The sequence below is a fragment of the Lepidochelys kempii genome, chromosome 17, assembly GCF_965140265.1.
Source record: "Lepidochelys kempii isolate rLepKem1 chromosome 17, rLepKem1.hap2, whole genome shotgun sequence".
NCBI lineage: Eukaryota > Metazoa > Chordata > Testudines > Cheloniidae > Lepidochelys > Lepidochelys kempii.
This window is the reverse complement of record NC_133272.1, coordinates 8,748,468-8,774,999: the sequence shown is the minus strand read 5'-3', so window position 1 is coordinate 8,774,999 and position 26,532 is coordinate 8,748,468. Positions and strand designations below refer to the sequence as shown.

General features: G+C 40.8%; 1 protein-coding gene across 13 annotated transcripts in view; it reads left to right on the top strand.

Annotated features, from left to right (window-relative positions):
• The window catches only part of MSI2 (musashi RNA binding protein 2), a 377,362-nt gene that overhangs the window by 344,007 nt on the left and 6,823 nt on the right, over positions 1–26,532 (top strand). For 6 of the 13 annotated variants that reach the window (XM_073315753.1, XM_073315752.1, XM_073315757.1 and 3 more), the window contains 3 exons: positions 11,681–11,857; positions 23,013–23,221; positions 24,977–25,054. In XM_073315753.1, coding sequence (XP_073171854.1) covers positions 11,681–11,857; positions 23,013–23,221; positions 24,977–25,018 — 428 coding nt within the window. In that variant the 3' untranslated portion in view covers positions 25,019–25,054. The remainder of the gene's footprint in view (positions 1–11,680; positions 11,858–23,012; positions 23,222–24,976; positions 25,055–26,532) is intronic. The other 7 variants (XM_073315764.1, XM_073315763.1, XM_073315762.1 and 4 more) reach the window with 4 other exon arrangements.

Sequence of the window (26,532 nt, the reverse complement as noted above, 5' to 3'; positions counted from 1 at the left end):
TTGCAGAGGGTGTAGAAATCCATGTCTTACACTTAAATAAGGTGCACTAAAAATATTTAGTCTTGTCATTAAGCACTGATTGTGTTAGCAAATTATAGTAATAAAATAGTGGGACAACAGTTGGTCTGTGTGCGTGGAATGAGGGAAATCTAGATCAACATGCCGAAATGTCATAAGGACCAACAGCTGAACAATCTAATGATGAACCAACTTGGAATTTAAACTGCCGATTTAGGATATTTTCCTTTGGTGTGACAGCTCAAATGGACTGCACTCCTTTTTTATTTTACTATATAAAAATACATAAAATTTAATCCAAGCCATGTAATCTGAAAAACCAGAATTTAACAAGCAGACCACCTGGGAAAAGGAAGCAGGCTGAAATTTCTCACTCCACTGGAACATCCAGTAATTACTTGACAGAGGCTGGCAACTGGAACACTCTGCAGAGTTGATGCATCTAAAAATTAGCAGCTGGTCAAGATTTTTATCCTTTGCTCATCTTTATAATATTAAGGCTGCGTCTGAAAATGTTGCTCTGAGAAGAAGGCATGAAATGGAAGAACCCCAACCATTTTGTACCTACATAATGTGTGTCCTTGCTGTAGGACTCCTCCATTCCCAGTAGGTTAAATGAGCTCTTCTATCTTGTGGATTAATCAGTTGAATGCAAACAAAAGGAAAATGTCTCCTGTTATAGGAATAGAAGTAAAAGAAACCAAACTCTGTGCTGAATAAGCACGTCTGAAGTGGAAATACTCCATTTTCTTCTAAGCATGTGCAACATGGCTGTAGAGATGAGGTCGTGCATTTCCTTGAGAGGTGTTTTTTCGGCCTTGTTAGTGACACCTCTCTTCTCCTCGCTATTTTATGTGCTCTGCAATTACTTCCCTGAAGGACGCGGGGTTGTTTTGTTTAGTTTTTTAAAAAGGGAATTAAAGCAGAATCATTTCTATTACAGGTCTAAAGTCATACGTTGATCCAAGATAATTTCAAAGCCATTATAGAAAACATATTCCTAGAAGTGCCTTCCAGGGCTCAAACCCCACAAAATACCTGTTTATATTATTTTATTGTTGGAAACGTTTTATTTATCCTTGAGGGACTGAACCTCTTACGGAGCCATATAAAAATTTCAGCACATTTAAAATAATCTGCTGCTGTGCCAGGCACTGAACTTGGTTATAGTCATTTTACAGGGCTCCTGCTTGAAGTCTATTGTGGTTAAAATACATCAGCTTTAATCAATAACTTTGTTATAGAAAACCCTGTGCACTTGATAAATCATCTCCAGGGCAATTAGTGACCAGCTCTGAAGTACAGACTTAAGTACAGCATGAGTTAATCTTTAATGAATATAGTAGCTAATTTTTAATGGTTTTTTCAGTCAGCGGAATTATTCTCAATGGGAAAACAGTTGTCCACAGAGATCATTCCGGCTACCAGGATGCCTCTCTTGACACATACCAAGTGGTGGCTCCAGTGGTATTGTGATCCAAACAGGCTAATCATGCATTCAGGAAAATGTTTCCATTTCAGAGCACTGAAAGTTTTACGCTTGACAAGTAGATTTGACTCTATTCTAGCAAAGTGCTGGAACAGCCAGTTAATGTCATTCAGAATTTTTTTAGGGACAAAGCTCCTGGTTGTTGGAATGCAGCTTTATTTTACATGATGTAACGAGCCCTTACATGAGTTATCAGTAAGGTTTGAAACCAATCAGGCCCCAATTCAGGAAAGTGTTTAAATATGTGCCTAAATTTAAGCATGTGAATAGTCCAGTTGATTTCAATGGAACTAGTTACATGTTTAAAGTTAAGCACCTGCTTAAGAATCTTGCTGAATCACAACCCAACAGGGCAGTACAAATTGAGCGTGTTACCTTCTATGCAGAGTAGCTGCTAAAGGTGCAAACCACACACATTTTACAAGCTTTTACACTAGTATTTTCAAATAATTTGACCCAAAACGCAGGAGAAAGTTAAATACAGTGAGTACAGAGACAATCTTTTTCTCCCCCCCCCCTTTCTATTTGAGATACAGGCAAGTAAAAAAGGATACAGAGGTCTTTTCACTACAGCAAACTTTTGTATCCATCTGACTTGGCATTAACTTGAAGGGATAATAAAAGCCAGGGAAAGTAGAATTGAACGTTGGATATACAGACCTTCACTATTGGGTGGAAAAAAAGTCAGACAGCAAGTTCATTTGAGTGTTGTTTGGTAATTGCAGCAAAGGATCAGAACCAAGAGCTGTATTCCTCTGAATCAATGTGTGACTATCTGCAAGTCACTTCAGGGTTCTGTGCCTCAGTTTTCCTCTCTGTACAATGGGGGGAACATTACCTATCGGGGGGGGGGAGATACAATTAGCATAGCCACAGCACTTTGTGGGAAAGTACCACATGAGCGCAAAGGATTATTGTTATACCCTGACTGTACTCAGATGGTTTCCATTTTTCTTTCAAAATCTCTTTAGGTCTCCATTGACTCTTCCCTAAGGGCTGTGTCTCAAGTGTCATGGCAAACAATGATTGCCTTAAAGGTGGCCTAATGATGGCTCCTATGTGGTCACTGCTAATGTTTTGCCCTTATGCTACAGAGATTCCCAGTGCCTTCAATGGGTGCTGGATAAGGTCTGTAGGTAGGAGATTCATTTCCTCTAATGTCAATGGCAGCATTCACATGGAACAGTTCAGAAACCTCTGAGCATTATAAGGCTAGAAAAACTCCTACTGGTGTCCTAGAATAACATCAGTGTGCTCTTTCTTGTTAGGCATCATTGTTCAGAGTATATAACACCCCACCTCTACCATCCCCCCATCTATGTCCTCTCGCTGTCTTTTTTGCTCATAGAAAACTGCAGCTACGACCTGTGGTACCAAGGACAAAATACTATGTGGGCAACTTGCCTGGAAAACATGCAGCATCTAAGGGCAAAATCTGATTCCTACTCAATTTAGTGCAGAGCTGTTTGATCGCATGGTGCTGGTGTCTCCTTACTTCCAGTTGCAGAATAGCATTAAAGGGGGAAGCCTAGAATACTTTCCTAATACCGTGTTACTTTTCCAACTAAACAAATGCAGACATGAATAGAATGGGAGGCTTTCCAAGAGCTGATTTCTCTGTTAAAATGCAGACTGCGCTATGAAGGAGTTTCAGAACCTCTGGCTTAATTGGATGGACTGGTCTCTCTTAGCTTCACTCTTGGAATGACTTTTTCTTTTGCTTATCTGTCAGTGAAGTTGCCTCACCCATAATTGCTTAATATCATATACATGTTTGGCTAGTTAATTCTAATCAGTTTAATACCTGTGTCTTGTGTAAACTCCTGCTAGAAGATGATCTTCCATAGAACGAGGATGGGTTTTTTTCCTTTCCCTTTTCTGTACAGTCCTGCATGTTTCCATACAGTGATCCATAGGTAGGTGTGTGTATGAAGGAGATGCTTTAGGAGCAGAATGTGAATTACTACTGTGAATTAAAATATTCAGTAAAATGAAGTCCCAGTTTTGTTTTAATTTGGCTCTTCCACTGCCTGTTATTGTACAAAAGGCTTCAATTTAAAATTAACAGAAATGATAGCCGGTTAATGTGTTACAGTGGGAGGCCGAAGTTTCTGTTGCCATGGTGATGGAGTTCGGCTCATTTGTTTTGTAGATGAGTAATTACTACGCAATTAGAGTAGGCTAAAAATAAAGGGGCCCTTTGTTCCCAGTTACTCATTAATATTAATAAAAGGTCTGTCCAGACTGTGATAAACAATTAATGCAAATGTGGTTGCCCATGGTATAAGTAGCAACAGATTTCTTATCCTCCAATAAGAAGTGATCATGCCAGAGAGGTTTGCTCTTCCCTCACTTTAAATAGCAAAATTATTAGTAAATAATTTCATGTGAGAGCAAGATCACAGGTAAAAAACTTTCCCTGTTTGCCTCTTGGTAGGACGTCAGTAAAGGGTAAGACATGGACAGGCATGTGCAAGTCTGTTAGGACTTTCTCCTCAAAATCTGAGGTGGGTCAGATCCTGCAATGTGCTGAGCACACTCAACATCCACTGAAATCGATGGGAACTCAGGGTTCTCAGCACTTCACAGGATTCAACCTCAGGTCCTGGTTCTGCAAACGTTTGCTTGTGGGTAACAGGTAGTGGGGCGAACCACAGCCACTTTCCGAAGCATTTTTCAGGATTGGAGTCTAAGTCCGCCACTTTAAAAGAGCATAGAGGCTGGAGGAGCACTGAGAGTTGATTTGGGAGGGCCAAGAAAGGAATCTGGTATGAGATTTGCAAGTGTCTCAAGGGAAGTTACTTTCAAAGGGAGTTGGGTTCCTAACTCCCTTAGGCACATTAGAAAACGCCAGCTCTGAAGCCAAAGGGTTGAAATTAGAAAAGAGCCATTTACCTTATCTCATGATAAACACTTCATTGCAGTACTATGTTAGAAGGAGAGGAAAACTTCATCATGTATCACAGCCATGTCAATATTAGGTGTCGTGTCCCCAAACCCCCCTTGGGCTAGGTGCTGTACAAACACCGAAATGATCTCTGCCCCCAAAGAGTTTACAACCTAAATAAACTAAAATCTGAGTCAATTTCTTTTGAAATGTAAAGGCATTACAGTTATCCAAAGCAGGGGGAGGGGCAGTGGTGGGAAAGGGAGGAGAGTGAGGAAGGTGCAGTAGAAGTGAAAGAAAACAGTCCTGAGCATTTAGCGTAAAGTATCTAAAGTGTTACAATACGTTAGATTTTAAATTAACTTTAAATTCCAGTACCATTAGATTGATACCTGTTTGTAAAATGACTGAAAAGTCAGAATTTATTCACATATAGTATTTATATAAATTATTATTGTTTGGCTGCCTTGGCTTAACTGATAAGACATGCAAGTGTGTGCTGTGGACCTATTTTGGTGCAGTCTGTGGACAGTAATGAAATGATTTGGTGATGATGATGCAAGCTACGTGCCAGATTGAACTCCCCACGTGCACATGTGCTCAGAACCTTTGGCAAGGGAGGCCTTGTGTTGGAGATGTGGCTTTCTAGTCTGGTTTGGAGGCTTTGAGTCAGCTGTCAAACTGACGGTGCATGGGCCCCATCCCTTTTGTTATTTGTGCTGCTCCTTGGAAGCGCCAGAGGAAAGACAAAAAGCGTTCTGGGCTGCTGTTTCCTGGAGTCCCTCTCTGCTCAGATGTGGCATCACTTCAGAAGAGGGGAAAGGACGGTGTGGCAACTTTGGGTGGGGGAGAGCGTGTTTCCACAAATTAAACGTGCATCATACAGTCTGATCAACCAACCTGCCACATGCTAAATAGTGGTGGTTGTAGCTAGAATAGGCTCTTTTGAGCAGCTTCCAGCACTGGCCGCCATGATGCTAGCAGTAGTTTACAGGACACTGGCATTTTTATCACTTGGTAACCCTCCTCAGCTCAGAGCAGATATAGATGAGACTGGGCCAGCAGCCACCTGAGCCCTGTCACTCCTACCAGTGGGAGATTCTCCCTCCCCCCGCCCCAAAAGAAGTGTAAACAAGGCCTAAGTACTCTCAATCCTTGTGTTTATTTTGTTGGCACTCACCCAAGCTGCAGCTCTGTCCTCCATCCTGTCCCTTTGAAGTGTCACAGCTGCGCAGCCAGCATTCTGGGCTGTCTCCCTTCTCCTTATCATGCGAAATGTCTGCCTAGCCAGGTTTGCATCCTCAGCCCCTTGTAAGCCTGCAGAACCACTCACCAGTGCGTGCATCCAAGCCACAGACATCACTGGCCTCATCACTCGACTGTAGCCTAACCAAGTGACGTCATCCAGCCTGGAGATTAGATGAGGTCTCAGACTAGGGTGCAAGATGTTCCAACAGGGAAAATGGCATAAAAATGGCATTTGCATCCCTCCCAAACTGTTTAACTAAGGGAGGAGAATGTAGCACAGCCTTTGTAAGGTTGACATTTGTTTGTTGTTAAGGATCTAATTAGAAACATGAGAGGGAGCTGAATGGCTGCTTGCTCGGCTAATTAGCGACATGCACGAAGACCACTTTGAACTTCAAGGACACAAAGCTATTAGCGCTTACATCAAAAATGGATTAAACTTCTGTGCTTTTATAATGATTAAAGATGAGCCGCTTGAGTGGAAATCCTTTTGTAAAGGCTGCGACAAGAGCTGGCTCCGTGATTGCAGTTTCTACAAGTGAAGCTTTGCATGGCCTCTGTGTAGTACTCTGGCCCCATGTGAGAGTGACACCATTAACTTGCAATATGGAAAATGTGATTAGGCAATAAATATTGATCGTTTGCAAAAAATTACGGTTAAGCTGAGAAACGTATTTATTTCTTGTGGCACGTAATTACGGGACTCAGAAGAGACAGGCTTGAATAGATTGTATTTTGTGTCTTCTTGCAAATCAGTGCACGTCAAGTATTTTTAATACTCCAACATCATTCTAACAGGCCCATATCCAAGCTAGGGCTTGAAACAGGCTAACAACAGCGGTGTTCATCAGTAGTTGCTGCGAGTACAGTTACAGAGAGACTTTTATACCACCTATTCTTGTTGCAACCGTGGATTTACCCCCCTCTTACAGCCATTTTACTGTGACGTCACTGACTGGTTCTGTGCCCTGACTCTCTACTAACACCGCATAGTCTCGGCTATGCAGTGCATCTGCACTTCACTTGGCTTGGCTTGTGCTCAGTTTAGGGAACGGGCAAAGTTCCATCTCTTCTACACCAAAAGAAATGTGTTGGAAAAGAGTCGGGGGCCGTCATGTTGTAACTGGGTCCCTGTCTGTAGTTGTAATTGTCATGTAGATAGGTTCCGGTTAGTTTATATGTGGTTTTTGAACATGGTTTGGATCATTATTAGGTGTGGATTGGAGCAGTGTTAATGCTTATAACTGTGCCTGCAGTGTGGATAGGGTTTAGGAGCATACCATTCCTTTGACGCTTTGTTCAGACCTCGCTCAAGCTGCTATGTCTAGTAACCCCTACACCACATGCTACCATTTTGCTGTTATCCCTGCAAGATGCTGATGTGAAAGCTACTGCCAAAGGGACTGCAGGGAGAGGACAACCCCTAACCTGTGATTGCAGATAGAAAATAACATACAAATGGTACCTTGTTACTGCAGATATCAGCTCCTTTAATGTCTTCTGGATGCATAGCTGCTTATTTTACTGTCAAACGCAAGGTTTTAGTGTAAGGCCAGTACAGCTGCAGAGGAGAGACAGCTAGGTCCCACTCTATCTCAAACCCGACCAGCACAGCTCTGATGGTAGAACCCATGTTGGTAGTGACATATGAGGCAGACAGAACAAAGTTTGATTTTCGAAGGTCAGGACTGAACTTTCTGACAGAAAAATATCACTGGCTTTCAGTTATGAACTAGGGGACCTGTCTGGTGTGGGGGATCCTGCAGAAGGGTGTTTGCTTTTTAAGCATACTGAGAAGAGGCTGAATAGATTTGCTGCAACTTGTAAATCTCCACCCTAGAGTTGTTGAACGGAATCTATTATATTTGTCAGACTGTTTGCTCTTCCGTCTTATGCATCTTCTGACTGGTTATCTGTGAGATTCTGGGTATAATGTTGTGACCCTCCAGCATACCTGTATGTAGAATCATAGATTGTCAGGGTTGGAAGGGACCTCAGGAGGTCATCTCGTCCAACCCCCTGCTCAAAGCAGGACCAATCCTCAATTTTTGCCCCAGATCCGTAAATAGCCCCCTCAAGGACTGAACTCACAACCTTGGGTTTAGCAGGCCAATGCTCAAACCACTGAGCTATCCCTCAGTAGCAATCTTGTTATCCTCAGGAGATTCTCTGGTTTGATTGTTGATCTTAATTTGAAATTTCATAGAGTTTAAGCCCAGAAGTGACTATTAGATGATCTAGTCTAACCTCTTATGTATCACAGACTATTAATTTTTACCCAGGTACCCATATATTTAAGCCCAGAGACTTTAGTTTGATCAAAACATTTCAGTCCTCAGGAAACATGCCCCAGGAAGGGACCAAAGTGTCTGGCAGCAGTTGGTCGTTGACAGAAAGCGATATTCCGTGTGTGAAATACACACCGAAAGATTTAGAGCTTCTGGGGCCTAATCATAAAAGAGCATACTGTACCTAGCAGCAGAGCTATATAAGGCTGTTGATATGTAGCAAATGGATTTGGAAGAGGCTGGACTTGGTAGCAATGAGATGTATGCTACTGCAGCAAGTAAGAGAAGCAGTATATTCTAATGGATCTGAATACAGGACTAAGAGCCAGGAGTGTCTGCAGACTGTTTCAGGTTCTGCCACAGACTTGCCCATGTGGCCTTGGCTAGTCACTTAGAGGTATGTAGCACCTCTGAAAACCAGGCTCTCTCTCCCATGAGCATAAATGGGAGTTCAGTGCACAGCACCTCTGTAAATCAGGTCATTAGCCTCTCTTTACTTACCTGTAAAATGGGGATAATAATACACCAAAGTCGTGGGGACTAATTAGTTAATGTTTGTACAGGGCTCTGAAGATGCAGAATGATAATAGTATAATCCAATATTGTAGCTGCATTTTTAAATGGTCTGGATAATGTTATGATCAGCAGTAACCTCTGCAGTCATGCATGCTGAGTGATAATCAAATCTCATGCTTCAGAACATTATTTGATTTCCAGAGGGGTCAGGAAGGAGATCTCTGCCCCACCCCTAGCTTAACCAGTATTAATCAGCTTAATCAGCCAGGTGTATGACATTTTCCTTTCACCTTCCTCTGAAGCGTTTGCATATTGGCCACTGATAGAGACAGCATACCAGCTGCGAATGACTGATCTACTCTGCTTCAGCAAATTCTGTTTCCATATATTGCGATACCTGATGTGTTAGGGGAAGGCAAAAAGATCTCTGAATGCAAATGGCTGCTTGTGGTCATCTCATGTCCTGACCCGTGAGATCTGCTTACCTTTTACTTTAGCATCTGTAACTACAAACAATGTGTAACATTAACCAGCTCCTTTTAAAATCCAGCTACAGCACTTGACTCTCAAACCCTCCTAGCTCTTTACACCTTGAAAGCACTGTGTAAATAGTAATGAATGGAAGCTACCCTTTGTGAAAGAGGAGTTGTCTCTCTCCTAACGCTTGGAGCTATTGGGGATATTAACCTACGTATGTATATGTGAGTGTGTGGGTGCGCACACATGCTGTCTGAAGTGACTAATGGTTTTGGGTGCCTAGCTTGAGAGACCTTAAAGGAGCATGATTTTCAGAGGGCAAGTGCTCAGCACTTTCATGGTCTGTCTATTTGGGCAATTAAAAAAGGAGGCACCCAAAATCATTAGTCACATTTCAAAACGTAGGCTGTGTATGTATATCCCTCTATCCGAGCCATCTGTACAAGCACCTAAGAAAACCAGAGCAGGAGCTCAGTGAAAACCTCCGGTGAAAATGCTCATGGAAACCCCCAATTCAAATGCCCCCAAAACTTTGGGAAAGTTTCCCTCCAGTTTTGTAGGTTGGGCCCTGGCCTCAAAACATAAACACATTCAATATGTTATGCTAAAAAACTGATAGTCAACCAACATCATCTTCAAATGGTTGCCGTCTCCAGGAATGTGATGTTTGAGCGTTGTTCCGTGAGTTTTCCCCTCCATTTTGTTTGTGCCCCTCTCCACATGTCTCAGAGCTCCTTATTGAATGCCATCTCCCTGATGTGTATTACCCTGCGCTGCTCCGCTATCCACTTTTATCTGTATCGGTAGTGTTAAATGTTATATCATTTATTCCTTTGAGGGGAAGATGTTTTTGCTGCATGTTATATGAATTTTTCACTTGTCTTAATGACAGTTGTATTGAAAACTTCCTGCTGCTTTCAAGCACGTGCAGTTATGATCATAAACACTGATGATGGAAACGTCTGCCAAATCATGCGTGGCTGTTTATGATAGGAGAGGGGAGAGAGTCCTCCCGAAATTAGCGCACTATATCAACAAGTTGTCAGGGAGCATGGACATGCAGAAAGCAACCTCCAGGGTTAATAGGATAAAGCAAGAGTGGAGAGGAGCTAGGAAGAATGAAAGTTGATTGGTAATGACAGGCGTTGGGTGAGAGTGAACCACTGGAAAAATGCTTGGCATGAAATCAGAAGGAAATTTCAGCTGAGGAGGAACTATTTTATAGAGAGGTGCAGGGAGGAAGTGGAGGAAGGAAGTAATTTCGTTCTGTTTAATTCTTATCCCAGCTGCCCACAGCTTTTCATTCTCAGCATGAAAGCCATTTGCTGCTTTTCCACATACTCTTGCTTTGCTTTACTCTGCTCCTGGAGCCAGCCTTTAATTAGCCAACACAGCAGACCAAGGGCATGTCTCTACTACAGTCAGGAGGCATTTCTGCAGCGTTTGTAGATGTACCCAAGCAAGTTTTCATCTAGCTTGATCTAATATGATCTAGTACGTACCCAGGGTTCTGGGCAGGCAGGGCTAGCCCCTGCAGCTCCATGGCACTCAAGCTGGCTTTGATCCAGCTATCACATCGCCAGACTGCAGTGTAGGCATACCCTGATACCGAGGGGCCTCTTTTGCTCGGCAGCTGACAAGACAGTAGATGTTAAATTTAATGTAATTTCTTTCTTTTCCTGTTGTTCCCCCCTGCTACATTCTCTTCTCCTCAGTTACTGTAACCACAAGCTCAGGCCTGCTTTTGTTTTTAGTTTGAAACCAATTGTAATTGTGGAAGAGCAGCAGGTTTGCAGGTGTTCGGAACATTTTCTTCTCGTGGCAGCTGGTGCCTTGTAATGCAAAGAGGAAACAATCATTTCCTCTTGTTAATTTTTTTTATTACTATTATTTTTAAAAAGTCTCAAATCTGCTGTGCTTGAAGGAAGAAACTTGTAGCCTGATTTGTAAAATTTATACAGGAGATGTTTACACAGGATATTTCGTTATTTTGTTATTTCTTTAAATTTAAGTCACTCTCTGCTCCTAGTGTGGTACTCTAGATAACAGTTATAAGCTTTCTGAAGAGCACATCTATTAAAATGAGACTGGTGCTGATTGTTTATGGGACAGATTCTGCTCTCAGCTATGTCAGTGTCAACTCCACTGACATGAACAGTTACGCTGGATTTACATTGGTGTAACTGAGAGCATAGTCTTGCTCTGTGCGTCATCAGATGAAAAAGAAGTGTGTAGATATTAGTGCATTGTTCGGGATAGATGGATGCATGCTTCGGGGAGTATGTGTTCATACACACACACAAATGCGCACACACAGTATACAGATTCATATACACATATATTTCTAATGGGAGGGAGTGGAAGCTTACATGGATAAATTATAGCTAAGGTAGCTCCAGTTGGCTCACTTCTGCGTTCAGCTATTCCTCTCGATATGAAATGTATTTCTTACTGTAATAACTGGGACACTATATTTCATTCTAATGTATTGTGGAAGAGGAAGTCCAGTAATTCATCTGGTGGCTTCTCTAAAACTAGAAGTTTTCTTGCCACTGCATACACTGACTAGAATAAGTAGCCTTGATTTCCTCTAATCAAATTTTGCACAATTCTTCAAATTTCAGCTTTTACTTTTCAATTTCTCATATTTGTAACTGTAAAAAAAAAAAAAAAAGCAAAAGCACAGTATTTAACATTGAAAAGACTAATATAAGAAAGAATCCAGTATCCACAATGATAGAGTCACTGTATCTCCAGGGATCCCCGATTATGGTTTCTATTCTTCGCCCGGTGACCAACGGGCCCCGTTATCGTACGCGGACTATGGTTCCATGGGGCCTCGAGTGGCTCAGATGCTTCGTAGTGAGCACGCTGCTTCAGCGAGTAACTCCCCCCTCCACCACCTTCCCAGCCCGGATCAGTTTAAGAGCCCAGGTTTGTATAGCATTTCATTCATTTGGGGGAAACAAAAGTTTCTATACATCACCTATTTAGTGGTGCACAAAAGCAGGCCTGCATGTCAGTTCATGGTTGGCTATGGAACTTCACTTGAGCCCTTTACTTGATTCCAGTTTTTGATTGACTTTGCTTTAACGCTTAAGGTCAGGGTCAGGAATACCTGCTCTTTGAGGACCTGATCCAAAACCCATTGGAGTCCATGAGGTGTATATATATAGTCTTTTCAGTGACTTCAGTGGGCTTTAGATCAGGCCCTTAGTTAATTTATCCTTGAGAGTTGAAATGTAAGGGTTTAACTCAGTTTGGGTGCCTTTTATTGCTTCTCATAAATTTTTAACTCCAGTTTTTAATTAAGCGAGTTTCTCAACTGCGTGCGGAAAATGTATTTTTACCTAACGTTAAATGTAAATAATATGTCCAGAGAAATAGCTATATCTATATCATGTTTGTTTTATACCTGTGTAAATATCTCACCTTGTTTGTTTCCTTTGAAATACTATGCACTTTAATGGTGCTTAAGAGTGTATTTTGTCATCAGGTGTAATTTATTTCCACAGTACCCAAAAGCCTTAACTGGATTGATCTTAATTCCTGTATCATGCACATTTTCCATGTAGGACAATAATCTTATGGCTAAATCTTTTAGTTCTTCTTCATGTGATGGTCCCTACCTGGGTACGAATACACACCATGCATCTGACTCTGGAATTTTTTAACAAGCAGTGTCCACTGGTCCATACGTGTGCCATAGCACTCCTCATGCTCTGAACTGAGGATGAATCAAGGGTGGTGTGGACCAATGCCTCTCTGGTGCGACTTTCTAAGTGGCTCTCTGGCTGTATTATCCTTTGTTACCAGCTAGCTCACGTTCATCCCCTTTAGGGGGTGAGGGCACATTCCACCACAGGGAAAGCTGCTTCAGCTGCATCTCTGAGAGACTTCCCCTACTAGAGACATGTAGGGCAGCTACTTGGAGCTCTCTGCATACCTTCATGAGACATTACGCTCTGGTCCAGGCATCCACCGCAGATCCAGCTTTGGGGACAGCAGTACTACAGTCAGTTTTCACTTCTATGTCCTCGCACCCACCTCCTGTTTGATTACTGCTTGCTAATATCCCATGTGTGGGATACACAGAGAGACCATCTCTTGAAGAAGACATGGAGGTTACTTACCTGTAATTGAAGGTTCTTCGAGATGGGTGATCCCTATATGTATTCCACTACTTGCCCTCTGTCCCCTTTGCTGTGGATTGTTTGGACTGCAGTAAGAATGGGAAACGAGAGAGGTCTTGGTCTGCCTCACGGCACGTGAGTGGGCTAATGGACTATGCTTTTAAAAAGAATTCCCCACTCAGGCGCGTGGTGTACATGTGTACCCACATGTGAAATTCAGATAGGGACCACACATCACAAAGAACCTCCACTTACAGGTAAGTAACCCCAATATTTCCCCCTCCCACTTCTTTGTATGAATTGAATTTGGATGAGCTGAGTTGAGTCGGGTGGCATTTATTTGCCCAACTTGGTCATGCTTTAACTAATGCCCTTTCCGTTCCCTCCCAGAGAGGCATTCTGAATCCCCCTTAGAGTAATGCACCATATGCTAAGGCAAATGTCATAATGAGTCATGACTTAGAAATTTCTCAACACTTTATCGAAAAAGAGTTTATCTTTCAGTGGTGACCTTTCTTGTCCAACACTGGATTAATTTGCGAGCAGGCTCTGTGTTAACATGGCAGTTCATAGGACAAAGCACCAGATAAGCTAGCCTCAGCTTTCTCCCTGTCATTGCTCCCAGCAGAATATTTTGTAGCATTATGAGTTTCCACCTTCTTAGTATGTCTTGAACTGCTAGGATTATTATGTGAGCTCCCACTATTGGCTCCTTCATGTAAATCAGGTGTTGGGAGAACCACACTTTGAAAAGTATGTTACATGCACATTAAGAGTTGGTTAAAAAAGCTTCTTTAAAGGGGAACAAGGATGATGTAATGGTAAAATCCTATTCATAAGAAAAACTGTCCTGAAGTTATTGGAGTTTTTAAAATTCTCCTACATTATTATTTCAGTAAAAAGACTAGTTTCTATGGATATTCATGCAGGAATGTGGAAATCATTGAGGATACATCAGGAGGGAATGTAATGATGATGAATTTGTATTTCTGTAGCACCAAATGCATCCTAGGGAGCGTTGGAGATTTAGCTCCATGAATTGTACAATAAACTGTGCAGTTGTACAGTACACAGGGATGAATCGCGGGAGTGTGGCCACCTCTGGTGAAAAGTGGCCACTGTTTAACAGTGCCTGGCAAGACTCCCCAATAACTGAGTACAAGAAGTGAAGCATGCTATATTCCAGCAGTTCTCAACCAGGGGTCCAGGGTCCACTGGGGGGCCTTGAGCAGGTTTCAGGAGGTCCCCAAGGAGGGCCAGTGTTAGACTCCCTGGGGCCCAGAGCAGAAAGCTGAAGCCCCACCACGCGGCACTGAAGCCCAAGACCCCAAGCCTTGCCACCTGGGCTGAAGCTGATCAACTTAGATTTGCAGGTCCCCAGTGGCATGGGGCCCTGGGAAGTTGCCCTGCTTGCTTAACACAAGGGCCCTCTTAACGCCGACCCTGGCTTTTATATGCAGAAAAACAATTGTTGTGGAACAAGTGAGGCCTGGAGTTTTTATAGCATGTGGGGTGGCTCAGAAAGAAAAAGGTTAATAACCTCTGCTGATTTAAACTGAAATGAGCATGTCCACACAGGGGTGTGAACCAGTTTATCCACATCAGCTTAAAATCACACCTGTAGCTAAACCAGGACAACTCTGCATACCGACAAGATCTAAGAACCAGGGGTCTTACAAACTAACCTCACAACTTGGGAGTTGGATGCTTGCAAGTCCCATAATTTTTGTAGCTGTTTTTTTTCATGTGGTTCTGATGGGTCCTTTGTGTAACCTGGGGTTGACAGACCCAGATCTGTTCTGAGTACTAGCTTATGCCCAGACTGGATGTGATTGTGTAATATTGCTGTTTCCAAGAGTGAAATTTGAAACAGATGTTTTGTGCTTTGTGGTTTCCCAATGGAGACTCATTTGAGAGCTGTACAGAGCTTAGCAGGCTGCCTTTGACAGAAAGTTAGTTCCACTGTTTAATAAAACTAGAGATTACGTTGTCTCTTACCAATAGGTTCTTCCCATCCCCTTCTCAGTCATCAACCCCTACAACCTCAATTTAAAAGCAGCCCCCAAATAGTCATCAATCACTTTTTGTTCAAGCTTTTCTGGTTGTTTGTTTGTTTGAAAAATATTGTTTTACCTTTACTTCATAAAAGTTCATGATCACAAAATTGAACTGGCTTATTCCAGGGCTTCCTGGTACAGTACAGACCTACAGATCATTTTTAATACCCAGTCATATTTCAGCAACATCCAGCCCTTTCCTTATAATTGCACTGTGATAGAAAAAGTCAACAAATACAAATAATAAATACCAACAGTCACAATTAAACAGGAAAACTACGAGAGGAAGGATGGCTTTGTGATTAAGACACTTAGTATGAGACCTGGGATCAATTCCCAGCTCTGTCACAGACTCCCTATATGAATTTGGGCAAGTCACTTAATCTTTCTGTGCCTCAGTTCCCAATCTGTAAAATGGGGATAATAATTCTGATTGCCTGTTTGATTGAGTTAGACTGTAATCTCTTCCTGTATCTATAGAGTACATTGCACAATGGACCCTGATTTTTGCTTGGAGTCTCTGGGGGCTAGTGTAATTCAAATCATCATTAAAAATAGTGTCCCTAATGCAGGTTGCTCAGCTCCTGATGTGAGAACTCATACGTTATTATCATTTTAATTTTTGCATCCTTTTTCCTTTCTCCTTTTCCATCACGGAGGCTTTGCCACCTTTCTGGGGGGTGTTACTCATATTGGGACTTTGTTGTCTTGTCTACCCCAATATTCCTCTCAATCCGGTCCCCATGATACATTCTCCATCCCTCTTAGCTCCCTTGAGATACTGATGCGCTGACCCTTCTGCTCCGCTGACAGAGAAGCGTTGCTTTCCCTTTGCAAATAGCATGTGGGGGTAGAATTTCCCAAGTCAGCCTGACCTCTGCTCTGTCGTAGTAGGACCATGAATACTGAAAGTGCTGCAGAGGGAGCATGTTCGGCCTGTTAGCACCCATCCCGTTGAGCAACTAAGAAGCAGAGCTGACAGGGTTCTGGAGGAAGTCAGGAGAAGGGCAGCTACTGTGTAGGATGTCATGGATGGGTATGTGGATTGGAGGAGGGAAAGGATAGTTTCAAGTTAGTCTTTCCTTTTGCACTGGGCCTAGACTGAAAATAACCACCGTCAGCATGCGCCTCGTAAGACAGGAGGTAAAAAAATTTTGCCCTACCCCCTGTAGGCTGGACAGTGAATTGGTGCCAAATTCAGCCAACAGGCAAAACTTCAAGTACAGGTGAAAATTAACTAGACACGGTGAATGATCAGAGCACAGCCAGATGGGCTGTAACAAGACACACAGCTAAGTCAAAGCACATATTGAACAAACAATCTCTGTTTCCCGTTCTCTGACACATCTGATGGATCCTGCCCCTCGATTACAGCTGCTCTAGGCACTGGACCATCTGACCCTCAGGGTAAGATACCACTGGCAAGGAGTGGCTGGATCTGAGGAAATCTAGAAGATCCTCATGGTTGTATTCTGAGGACCCCTGGGTTGTGCTGAGATATGAACCACAGATGCATACAATCTTTCCCACATCTCTCCTGACCCTACTCTGGTACAGTATCTGCTGGTAAAGACTGGGACCACAAATTCTGCATATGAGAAACTCGAAGGTTTGAGTTATTAGGCTGAAGTTCTACTGCGGTGAAATGTTCTGTGCAGAATGGTTTCATGATGTGCAATAGGTTAGTAAATTGGACCCAAACTTTTTAAGACGTGGAAAATGTGGGGCCTGATCAACAAGACTTCACAAGTACAATAAAATCCCTAGCAGTGGAGGAAGTTAACTGTGCCTGCCCATGTTTAATGCTGAGTCATCAGACAGTGATTTTGTGCTGAGCTAAGGAGAGACTTGCATCAGCTGGTTGGTGCCTTGGGTGGAAGGGGAAAATGGATAACACCTAATTCTTGATCTCCATGGACCTACAGCCAAAAATGATATCGGAAAACAATAGTCCCCTACCTTTAGGTCAGCAAAACTCACTTCCAACTCTTCTCTCCCGTAACCTGGACCTGATTCTGCCTACAGGGTACAATTCCGAGCAGAGTCTGTCTCCTTTTCTTTTCAGATTGGAACTCCATTGAAAGATGTGGCTCTTAAACGCTCTCTGGTTTCCCTAAACTAAAACCAGAAGTACCTCTGACCAGCTTTCACTTTTCCCTGTGGTTGAGGTGACAATTGGAAACTTTTAAATAAAAATATGGCCCCAAAACACCTCACTGTATTTTCTGGCATGAAACAATTTCAAGTTTTTTGGCTTTTTCTTTTAAAATCTGAGTCCACTTATTCACAGGTTTGTATTAGACAAGATTTTTTTAAAGTGCTGTATATCTTAACAAAACACATCACTTTTTTCAGATCAGAGAAGTCAGTCACGGTCATTGCTGTTGTTTCAAATCTGCCTTAAAACTAGCTCTAGATCTAGCTGAATTTGGGTACTAATATTTCAAGAAGGCAGATATTTAGCAGCTCATCATGGGTGAGTGAATCCTTAAAATATGGCTTTTTGCAAAGTGTTTAGTCTTCTAGCAATTATGAGAGTTTTCCTATTTCCTTTATTGGGTCTAGAGCGAAGTGTCAGCTCTATAAAAGCTTCCAGACACTTCTATAAAATTTCTACAACCAGCTATTTTGCAGGCCAAGCTCACATAGGAACCTGAACATTCTATACCCAGATAGTACATTTACCAGATAATGGATCAGCGGGCACATTTTTCTTGTAGTCAGTTCTGTGGTCTGTGTGTAGTGTTAATTTTCTATCCACTGAATATCAAGTTATCTTGTTCTTATATTACATACCCGCAATCAGAAGGATAGTTGAATAAATAGTTGCCATCAACTTCTTGGATGTTTGAAAACCAACATTCCCAGTGTTTTTAATGGAGATGGGGGGAGATGAGTCTCGCTTTTAGAAATCTGTTTGGTGGCTTTTAGTTTTCTCTCTTCCTTTCGGGAAACCACTAAAGCAAGTGTTTTCTTGTCATCCACCTATAAGTTTTGCAGTTGCAAATTGGATGATTTTACCCTGGATGCTGTCGTGTATGCATATATTATTGGTTGTGGGGTTATAGCCACTTATCGCTAAATGACTTGTGCTACTATTAGCAGCGTATTGGCATCAGTCAGCAACTCCAGTGAACGTGGGAAATCTGCCTTTGAGATCTTTTGTGTTCCCATTTTATCTCCCATGCAGGATGGTAAATACCTAAGGGATACTCATATTCCATCCCCTCTTCTCCTTGCTCTGTGCATAGTAAAATCCTTTTCTAGTATTGTTATTTTTAGTTATATTTGCACAGAACAACTTCATTTCTCAATATCAGGGTTACATTTTGCACAGGGCAGTGCACTGAAATGGGGTTTTCATTCATGACGATAAACAGAGCTGCTCTTTTGTGGAATTCACTACAAATGGCATGCCACTGTACGTTATGATTATTTTATTTTAACAAGGGGAATTTGTTTCCATCTAACTCACATTCCAGAGCTCCCTCAGTTTGATCCCAGGGAGAACAAATGAGTGTCCTTAGCTCTATTCCACTTTTAGTTTACCACAATGGGTACCAAAAGAGAACCTCAATATAATCCATCAGCGTTAGGGAGTTATCTAAGGAGAAGACTCTGCTTGAGATGGCTTGCCATTCTTACTGTCCCAAAAGATCTGTCCCATACCCTCAGCTGTGTAAATCAATATTGCTCCACTGAAAGTAATGGAGTGTTTCTGATTTCCACTAGCTGAGGATCTAGCCCATATTGCTGCTCCTGTTAGACTTGAGGTGGTGTTTTATGAGGCTTACACAGTTGCTTCTTCAGTAAACACTGGATATATGCTAGGTTTCAGAGTAGCAGCTGTGTTAGTCTGTATCCCCAAAAAGAAAAGGAGTACATGTGGCACCTTAGAGACTAACAAATTTATTAGAGCATAAGCTTTTGTGAGCTACAGCTCACTTCATCGGATGCATTAAGTGAGCTGTAGCTCACGAAAGCTTATGCTCTAATAAATTTGTTAGTCTCTAAGGTGCCACATGTACTCCTTTTCTTTTTGTGGATATATGCTGTAAGCATCAGTATCCAGATCTGCCAGCTCCGCCTCCTCAATACTTCATCCTTTCAAATATATTTTAAGTAAGCAAAAATATTTGAAGCTTTGAAATATGTGTTTCTCCTACTCCCCTACACATGCAGCACAGCATTAGATGGATATGTGATTTCTTCTGTTGGGAGGTCTCTATTTTGCACATGTAGAAAGCTAGATGCTTTGATCTGGTCATTTCCATTTCTAGCTTCTCTCATCTTATGGATTTTGACACAGCTGTAGAGCAGAACAGCCATGCTAGAATACTGCACAACTCTCTAGAAACTGGTCGTTGTTGGTGTAATTTTATCATTGTATCTTGAAATTAATATTGAAAACAGAGGGACCTGTTCAGCCCAGGTGTCACCTCCATTGACTTCAGTGAGTTACATTAGGGAGAAATTTGGCCTATTTTGTGAATATTTTTTGTTTTTGTTTGTTTTTAATTAAACCCTTGGCATATTTGTATAATCTGCCCTGTGTTCTCTGGGGATTGCTACTTCTTCTTGACATTGTTATGACCTTGGGTTTTCCCAGCAAATCGTGTTCTGAAATGGAGTCTTCAAAATTACCTTTATTTAGAAGAGCTGGCCAATGCAGAAACACACCATCACACAGAGCGTATCTATTGTCCACATCATGAAGACACATTACAGTCAAAACCTGTACCGCTAGTCAGACTGTGGTGTCTTTCATAATAATAGACACTTTGTAAACCCTTTCCTCCCCTACACACATGCATGTGTTTCAGTATGAGAATTAAAAGCAAGTGACAGAAATGACAGTACAATTGTTTGTGTCATTGATGCCAGTGCTAGGATGGAACAAGACTGGGAACTCTCTTAAAACTCAGCAGTGTTATTTTTTAAGGTTCGCCACTAGCCCACTCTTGTGACCTTTGGCTGATGGTTGGACTGTTTGGGGTTATTTGTTTATCTACCCTGCAGACGGTTAATTTTTTCCTTCTGGCATAGTTTGTTTCTAAGGAATGTGTGTCCTTATGTCCTCCTCCGTAAAGGCCCTGTCCCCATTCTTTGCAAATCAGCATGAAGGAAATTTAAAATGGTTTCTTTCCCTCCCGTGGATCTGTTAGAGGCCCATGGATTTGCTCAACTGGGCAAACCAAGTTTTCTGTGTGACTTGGCAGGAAAACCTGTATCCATTTAATTGAACCAGAAAAAAGAGTGTGCTAGAGCAAGATAATAAAGGGCTTTTGAATATCTCAGCTGGATATTTTTCTTCCTGAGTGAGAAGGCCAAATGTTATCTTGACATTTAATCTTTAATATTAAAAAATTGTGCTTTGTTTGCCAGCGTGTTCCAAAATAATCTGTTTACTCTCTCTTGCCTTATTTCTTTTAACTTGCTGAATTAGATGACCTACTTACTTCCTCCTGTTACCAGTTAAAAAGAGCCACAGTGCACAATTTGTTTTGTAAAATGGACTTTCCGACCAGTGCAAAGCCATTGGTTGCCATTTTACTTTTGCTGGTTAATTGATCTGGTTGAGTATTTAACTCCAGTGAAAGATTGCTCAATTCTGAGCCAGTGGCATAATGGGAAATCCTGAATGATCGTGTCTCAATGGACTTAAGACTCCCACAGTGTGGGATGCTGAAGGCTATGTTGGCTGTACCAAATTTGCGTATACATTTTTAACATGGAGCGGATCCAAAGCCCATTTTGTTCATTGGAAAGATTCTTAGAGTAGGACTATCATTTTTTCTTGGGTGTCTCTTGACAGAGAAATAGGACTTGCTCACTCTTACATTTCATCGGCAATAAAAACCTGCAATTGATCAGCTCAGTTCTTACCTGAAGATTACAGGGAGAGGGCGACCAGAAGCTGCCACACTTCACTCACCCCCTGTTTAACTCCTAACTTCCTCTCCTACCTGAAGGGGGGTTCCAAAGAGGATGGAGCTCGGCTGTTCTCGGTGGTGGCAGATGACAGAATGAGGACTAATGGTCTCAAATTGCAGTGGGGGAGGTCTAGATTGGATATTAGGAAACACTATTTCACTGGGAGGGTAGTGAAGCACTGGAATGGATTACCTAGGGAGGTGGTGGAATGTCCATCCTTAGAGGTTTTTAAGGCCTGTCTTGACAAAACCCTGGCTGGGATGATTTAGTTGGTGTTGGTCCTGCTTTGAGCAGGGGGTTGGACTAGATGACCTCCTGACGTCTCTTCCAACCCTAATCTTCTATGATTCTATGATAGTCTGCAGGAGACTCAGTAAAAAGAGAGAGGCCAAAACCCTAAAGCTGTGTAGCCTTGAACTTCGGGGAAATACAAAACTTTGTAGCCTGGACCTGTTTCTAATAGCTACTTTATACTAATAATTCAGAGATAATGAAAGGTTGGGTATGACTGTGCAGTGTTTAATTTCACTTTTAGGTCTGTCTGTCTCTCTATAACTAGGTGGAACAGCCTGTGCAATTAAATTTGAGAAGGACAGGTCTCTTCAGGTCATGGCGTGGATTCCATCTGCTATATTTAGGGTTTTTTAAAAAGGTGTTTAAATACCCGCCTCTTCAGAATTGATAACTCAAACCTCACTAGCTGTTACAAATAGAATTATAACTAAGGTTTATTTAATTGAGGCCTTGCCAGACTACATATCTTTTTGATTTATTTGTCCTTTCACTGTGCTTATTTATTTGCAAGCCATCTTGTTCAGTCTAGTCTAATTAAGTGAGGGAAACTGAAACCAACTGTGAGCAGTTTAAAATACATGTGTGTATATATACACTAACTTTATCTGGCTTTCAAGGGGATGCTATGAGAATAGGTGGGCTTTATGGTGCATACAGGCATGTTTCTATGCAATTCTGTAAGGACCTTGGAAGTAACATAGCTTGCTGCAAGATAAACCTATTTCCATTTGTGTCTTCCTAGCCTGCTAACATTTCTCTTTGCATTCAAGTCTTTTACTCATAAATTTTACATTCCAGAGTGATTGTGAGAAATGCCAAAATCTGATCATCTAACATGCTTAAAGATCCAAATTTATCCATTAGCATCTTTTTCCGACTTCAAAAAATTAAATTTCTTTTACTTCCCCTTAAGGAGGTGAGTGCCATAGATCCTATGGAATTCTTTTTTGGTTTTGATCTTCACTTACTTATTTTGTGCAGTTTTGGAGACAGAGGGAGGTCCTTGCTCTCCAAATCTAAGGAACAAAAAAAAAAATCTCCCTCATAACAATTAAAAAGAAAAGTTACTCCAAAATGTTCCATTCCATATCATTTTTTTTAACAAACCAAACCTTTTAGTCATTGAAATCTTTATGTAGCTTACAGATAAAAGGGCGGGGGAGGGGAGGTTTGGTAAAGTTTTGAATGGATCCAAAAATGATTTTACTAGATGTGATTTGCTTTATTTGCTGTCAACATTTTAATATCAATATTAACACAATGTGTAGTCTAAAACTAGTTCCTTTGTAGTTTGCATGGGATGTGAATGCTGTCTCGACGTGCCCAGATCTAGAAAACTTGTTACTACTGCATGAGCATCAAATCAGATGTTGAAAAATATCTATATAGTATGTGATAATTTGGTGAAAATGAGCACCTACAGTCTCTGGTTGCAGTAGCGTGTTGAATGATTGTTTTTATATATATATATATCTCTATCTATATATATTTGGAGCTCCAAGCTTCTTAGTAGTATGGGCTGACTATTATTCAGTACTTGCTCTCCTATCGCATGGCCTTGGTTAAGTGTTAGAAGTTGGGCCTAGGCTGTTTATTCTAGTGTTTGGCTTTATAATAACTCTGCATGCTAGGCTTCTGGCCTCATACCCAGCTTTATTCTCTGCACACCAGTCTTGAATAGCTACAGTGCTCAACCGAATTTTGGCGCACCCGCTTCCCCGGCAGGCTCCAATCCAGCCCGGCCAGGAGGATTTCCAGGGGCTAACAGCCCAGGTCCAGTCGCAGACCTCTACGGTACAGCCAGTCAGGACTCCGGTGTTGGTAATTACATAAGTGCTGCCAGCCCTCAGCCAGGCTCTGGCTTTGGCCATGGAATCGCTGTAAGTAACCGTTTCTTTCCCTTCTCCACTTGGGTAATTTGAATTTAGTTCAGGAATTTTTTGTAGCGATTTTTTTTTAATTAAAAATGAACTGTGCCGTGCACTGCTCATGTAGCCTTTTACCATTTGGTGATACTGTTCTATCTAACTTGCTCAATTTACTCATAGACTTGTTTCAAAACGGCACACTCCACGGCCCTGGCACTTGAATTATAAGTGGAATTGAAAAGGCTTGTGTGACCCCCTACTCCTCTATTAGAGATCTGACATACTTTAAACTGTAATATTTTAAAAAATGCTTAAAATTTCTGTTCATTTTAAATTTAAGTTTCTCTCTTTCTGTAGAACAAATATTTTAGGCTGAGGCACCGAACGGCATATAATGCCCCAATTCTTTATCTCTATTGAAGAGAAAGTGGGCCTTTGCTTTAGCATCTCCAGTTCTGCAAACATACATGTCCTTAATTTAAAACAGGTGAATAGTCCTACTCATGTCCATAGGACTATTTACATGCTTAACGTTAAGTACGTTCACAAGTGTTTGCAGAATTGAGGCCTCTGTATGGAATCAAAGAAGGAAAGTTAGCCTGAGATGATGTGTGCTCAACATGTTGATAACTAGTTTATTGCTAACATTTCTTGAAATTGGAAGGTCACAAGTAAGTCTCTACTGTTTTTTTTCTCAAGTCAATGGGAAATATTTTCATGGTTCTACCATCTAACTAATGTAGGCAATGGAAATTTACTTAACAAACTTGCATGCTCTTTTTCAGATTGTATTGTTTTACCTCTGTGCGTTAGCATGAATGTGTTTGAATCTGTTTAGTGGCTGTCAGTCTTTGAAATGGGAAATCAGCTCCCCCCTCGCCCCTCCAAAAAATTGTAAGCAAACAATGAGATTTTTTCATTGTTTGTTTTCCATCTTAGCTGTAGAGAGCCGTTTCAAAAGATTACTCAGAACCAAAGGTGAGAGTAATGTTAATATTTTAGCCAAATTGGTTGGGGGGGAAAATGTGGTGCAGACAAAGCTCCTGAAATTAACAAACGTGGTTTTCATCGTATTTTTGAAATACCTTTTTGCAGCCTTCTAGTTGTGCCCTAATGTTCTGAATTCTTGTTCAATTCCATTCCCATCATAAGGTCACTTACGTATCTTGACAATCTCTTAGGATCAGTTGTGCTATGAAATGTGGATTATTATTATTCTGCCAAGAGCTATGTCAATTTAAACTGCCATCTATCACCACTTACTACACCCCTCGTTTCCACTTTTCGCCTAAAGAAAAAGACCTGTTTGTTCTTGAAAACTTACACACTTTGACCTCTGAATGTCCTGATTGTCAAATAATAATAATAATGCATTTGGCATCCTGTTTTGTCTGTACTGTCATTTTTTAAGAAAGTATTTTCTCTCTGACGTGCAGATTGGCAGCCTCTTAATTCCTCCTCTCCCCCCATAACCTTATCGAGAAAATGGGGGTCTTTTTTATTCTTTATTTTTTTAACATTGTCCATTTACTAATCCTAATGTTTAAAAAACCCAAATTTTAGAGGGGGGGGTGAAGATTAGTGTCTTGGAAAGGTAAGATTAGAATTCAACACATCAAGTCAGTGGTGACCAGAGAACAGCTTTCTTAAATACATATTCATGCTGGCAACACAGTCTTTCAAGTCCTTTGATAATTACTTGCCAAAAAATAATAATCTGTTCCCATGTATAGAACACTGATGACCTTAATAATTGTACAATTTTAGGGACCTTTGATTGCAACGGCTTTTACAAATGGATACCATTGAAACGTTACACATGGTTGGTTGCCATCTCACTTTGAGGTATTACAATATATACCATTTGTATTTTATGCTAAGCTAGTATTTCCCATATATATTTTAAATTAAGAAAACACCTTTTGATCTTCACTTTCTTTTTCCCTTGGCCTCTAATCATTCCTTTTTGCAATTGTTTATTTTAAAATCAGTCTTGTGGGTTGGAAACTGGAAGAGAATCAGGAGCTAGAACCCAACAAAGTTAGTGTTTTGACATTTATTAAGCTTAGAGAAGTCGCTTGCATTCTTTGAAAGCCAAAGGAATAAATGATGATTCCAGAAGTCTTGGGGGAAACAAATGAAAAAGTGTCAGTGGGCAGCATTGCTGTGAGGATGAGGGATTTGCTATGAATGCAGTTTTCTAAAAATAAGTGAGCACCATTGCTTTATTGCAAAGAAAACCATAATTCATAATTAAGTACTGTACCAAATATTACAGCTATGAGATAACATTGTTACTAGTAACCATAGAACAATTATCTAGATTAAAAAATTAAACCTAAGTAAATTAAATTAAAGGCATTACTTTAGTATTTGGATCACTGCCAGTTTCCTACCCTTTTAACTGAGCTTGAGTTAATTACATGTTTTTAAAAAATTGTTTGGCATATTCATTTTTGCAAATGAATATTCTTATACCTCTAATAGTGTAAATTAAAAAGTCAGTCAATACAAAAGTTATACCTATTAAACCATGTGTTTACCTTTGTAGTTTACATTTTTCTATACGGATACAAAATAAATTTAAATGTCAAATTTTATTTCTATTGATTCTTAGCTAGGAATAAATCTGATCAGTCACATTTTAAATTTCAAATAAATCTATGGAATTAAAATCATAATTACAGAGGGGAGGGGTATTGTTCCAGTACATGTGGAGGGTACTTAATGTGTATATGTACCAATATATGCAAAAAAAAAAACAAAAAAAACCCTACCTTGAAAAAGAGAACCAACCTCCCACCCCCCACCCCTTATCCATCAAGCCATGATCACCCCACAAAATGCCCATTGATGCTGGGCTGCATGATTTTTGTATCTAATAGAGATGGTACATTGATCAGTTTATAAATATTACTATGTTATGATCTCCTTTAATGTATGACAAGAAATGGTCATGTGTATCTCCTGCATTTTAGCATAAATGTGTATTTTAAATTTTTAAGAATGTTTCCTAAACTAAACTAATTTGGTCCACAAAATATACATTTTACTCTCCCCATAAAAATTATAAGCACTCATTTTTAATCCTAGTTATTTTTGGTGGCATTATAGTGTTTGTATACACACACAGTAATTGGTTTATAACGCTTCATTATTATTGTGTCCATATCCTTCATAAAAACAAGCTGTGCACTTCAAAGCATGTTGGGGATTTTAACAAAACAGTAATTTGAACTAATAATGCTGCAAAACAGGAAATGTTAACAAAATTAATATATTGCAATCATCTTAAACCTACCACAGCACATCAAGCTGTAACC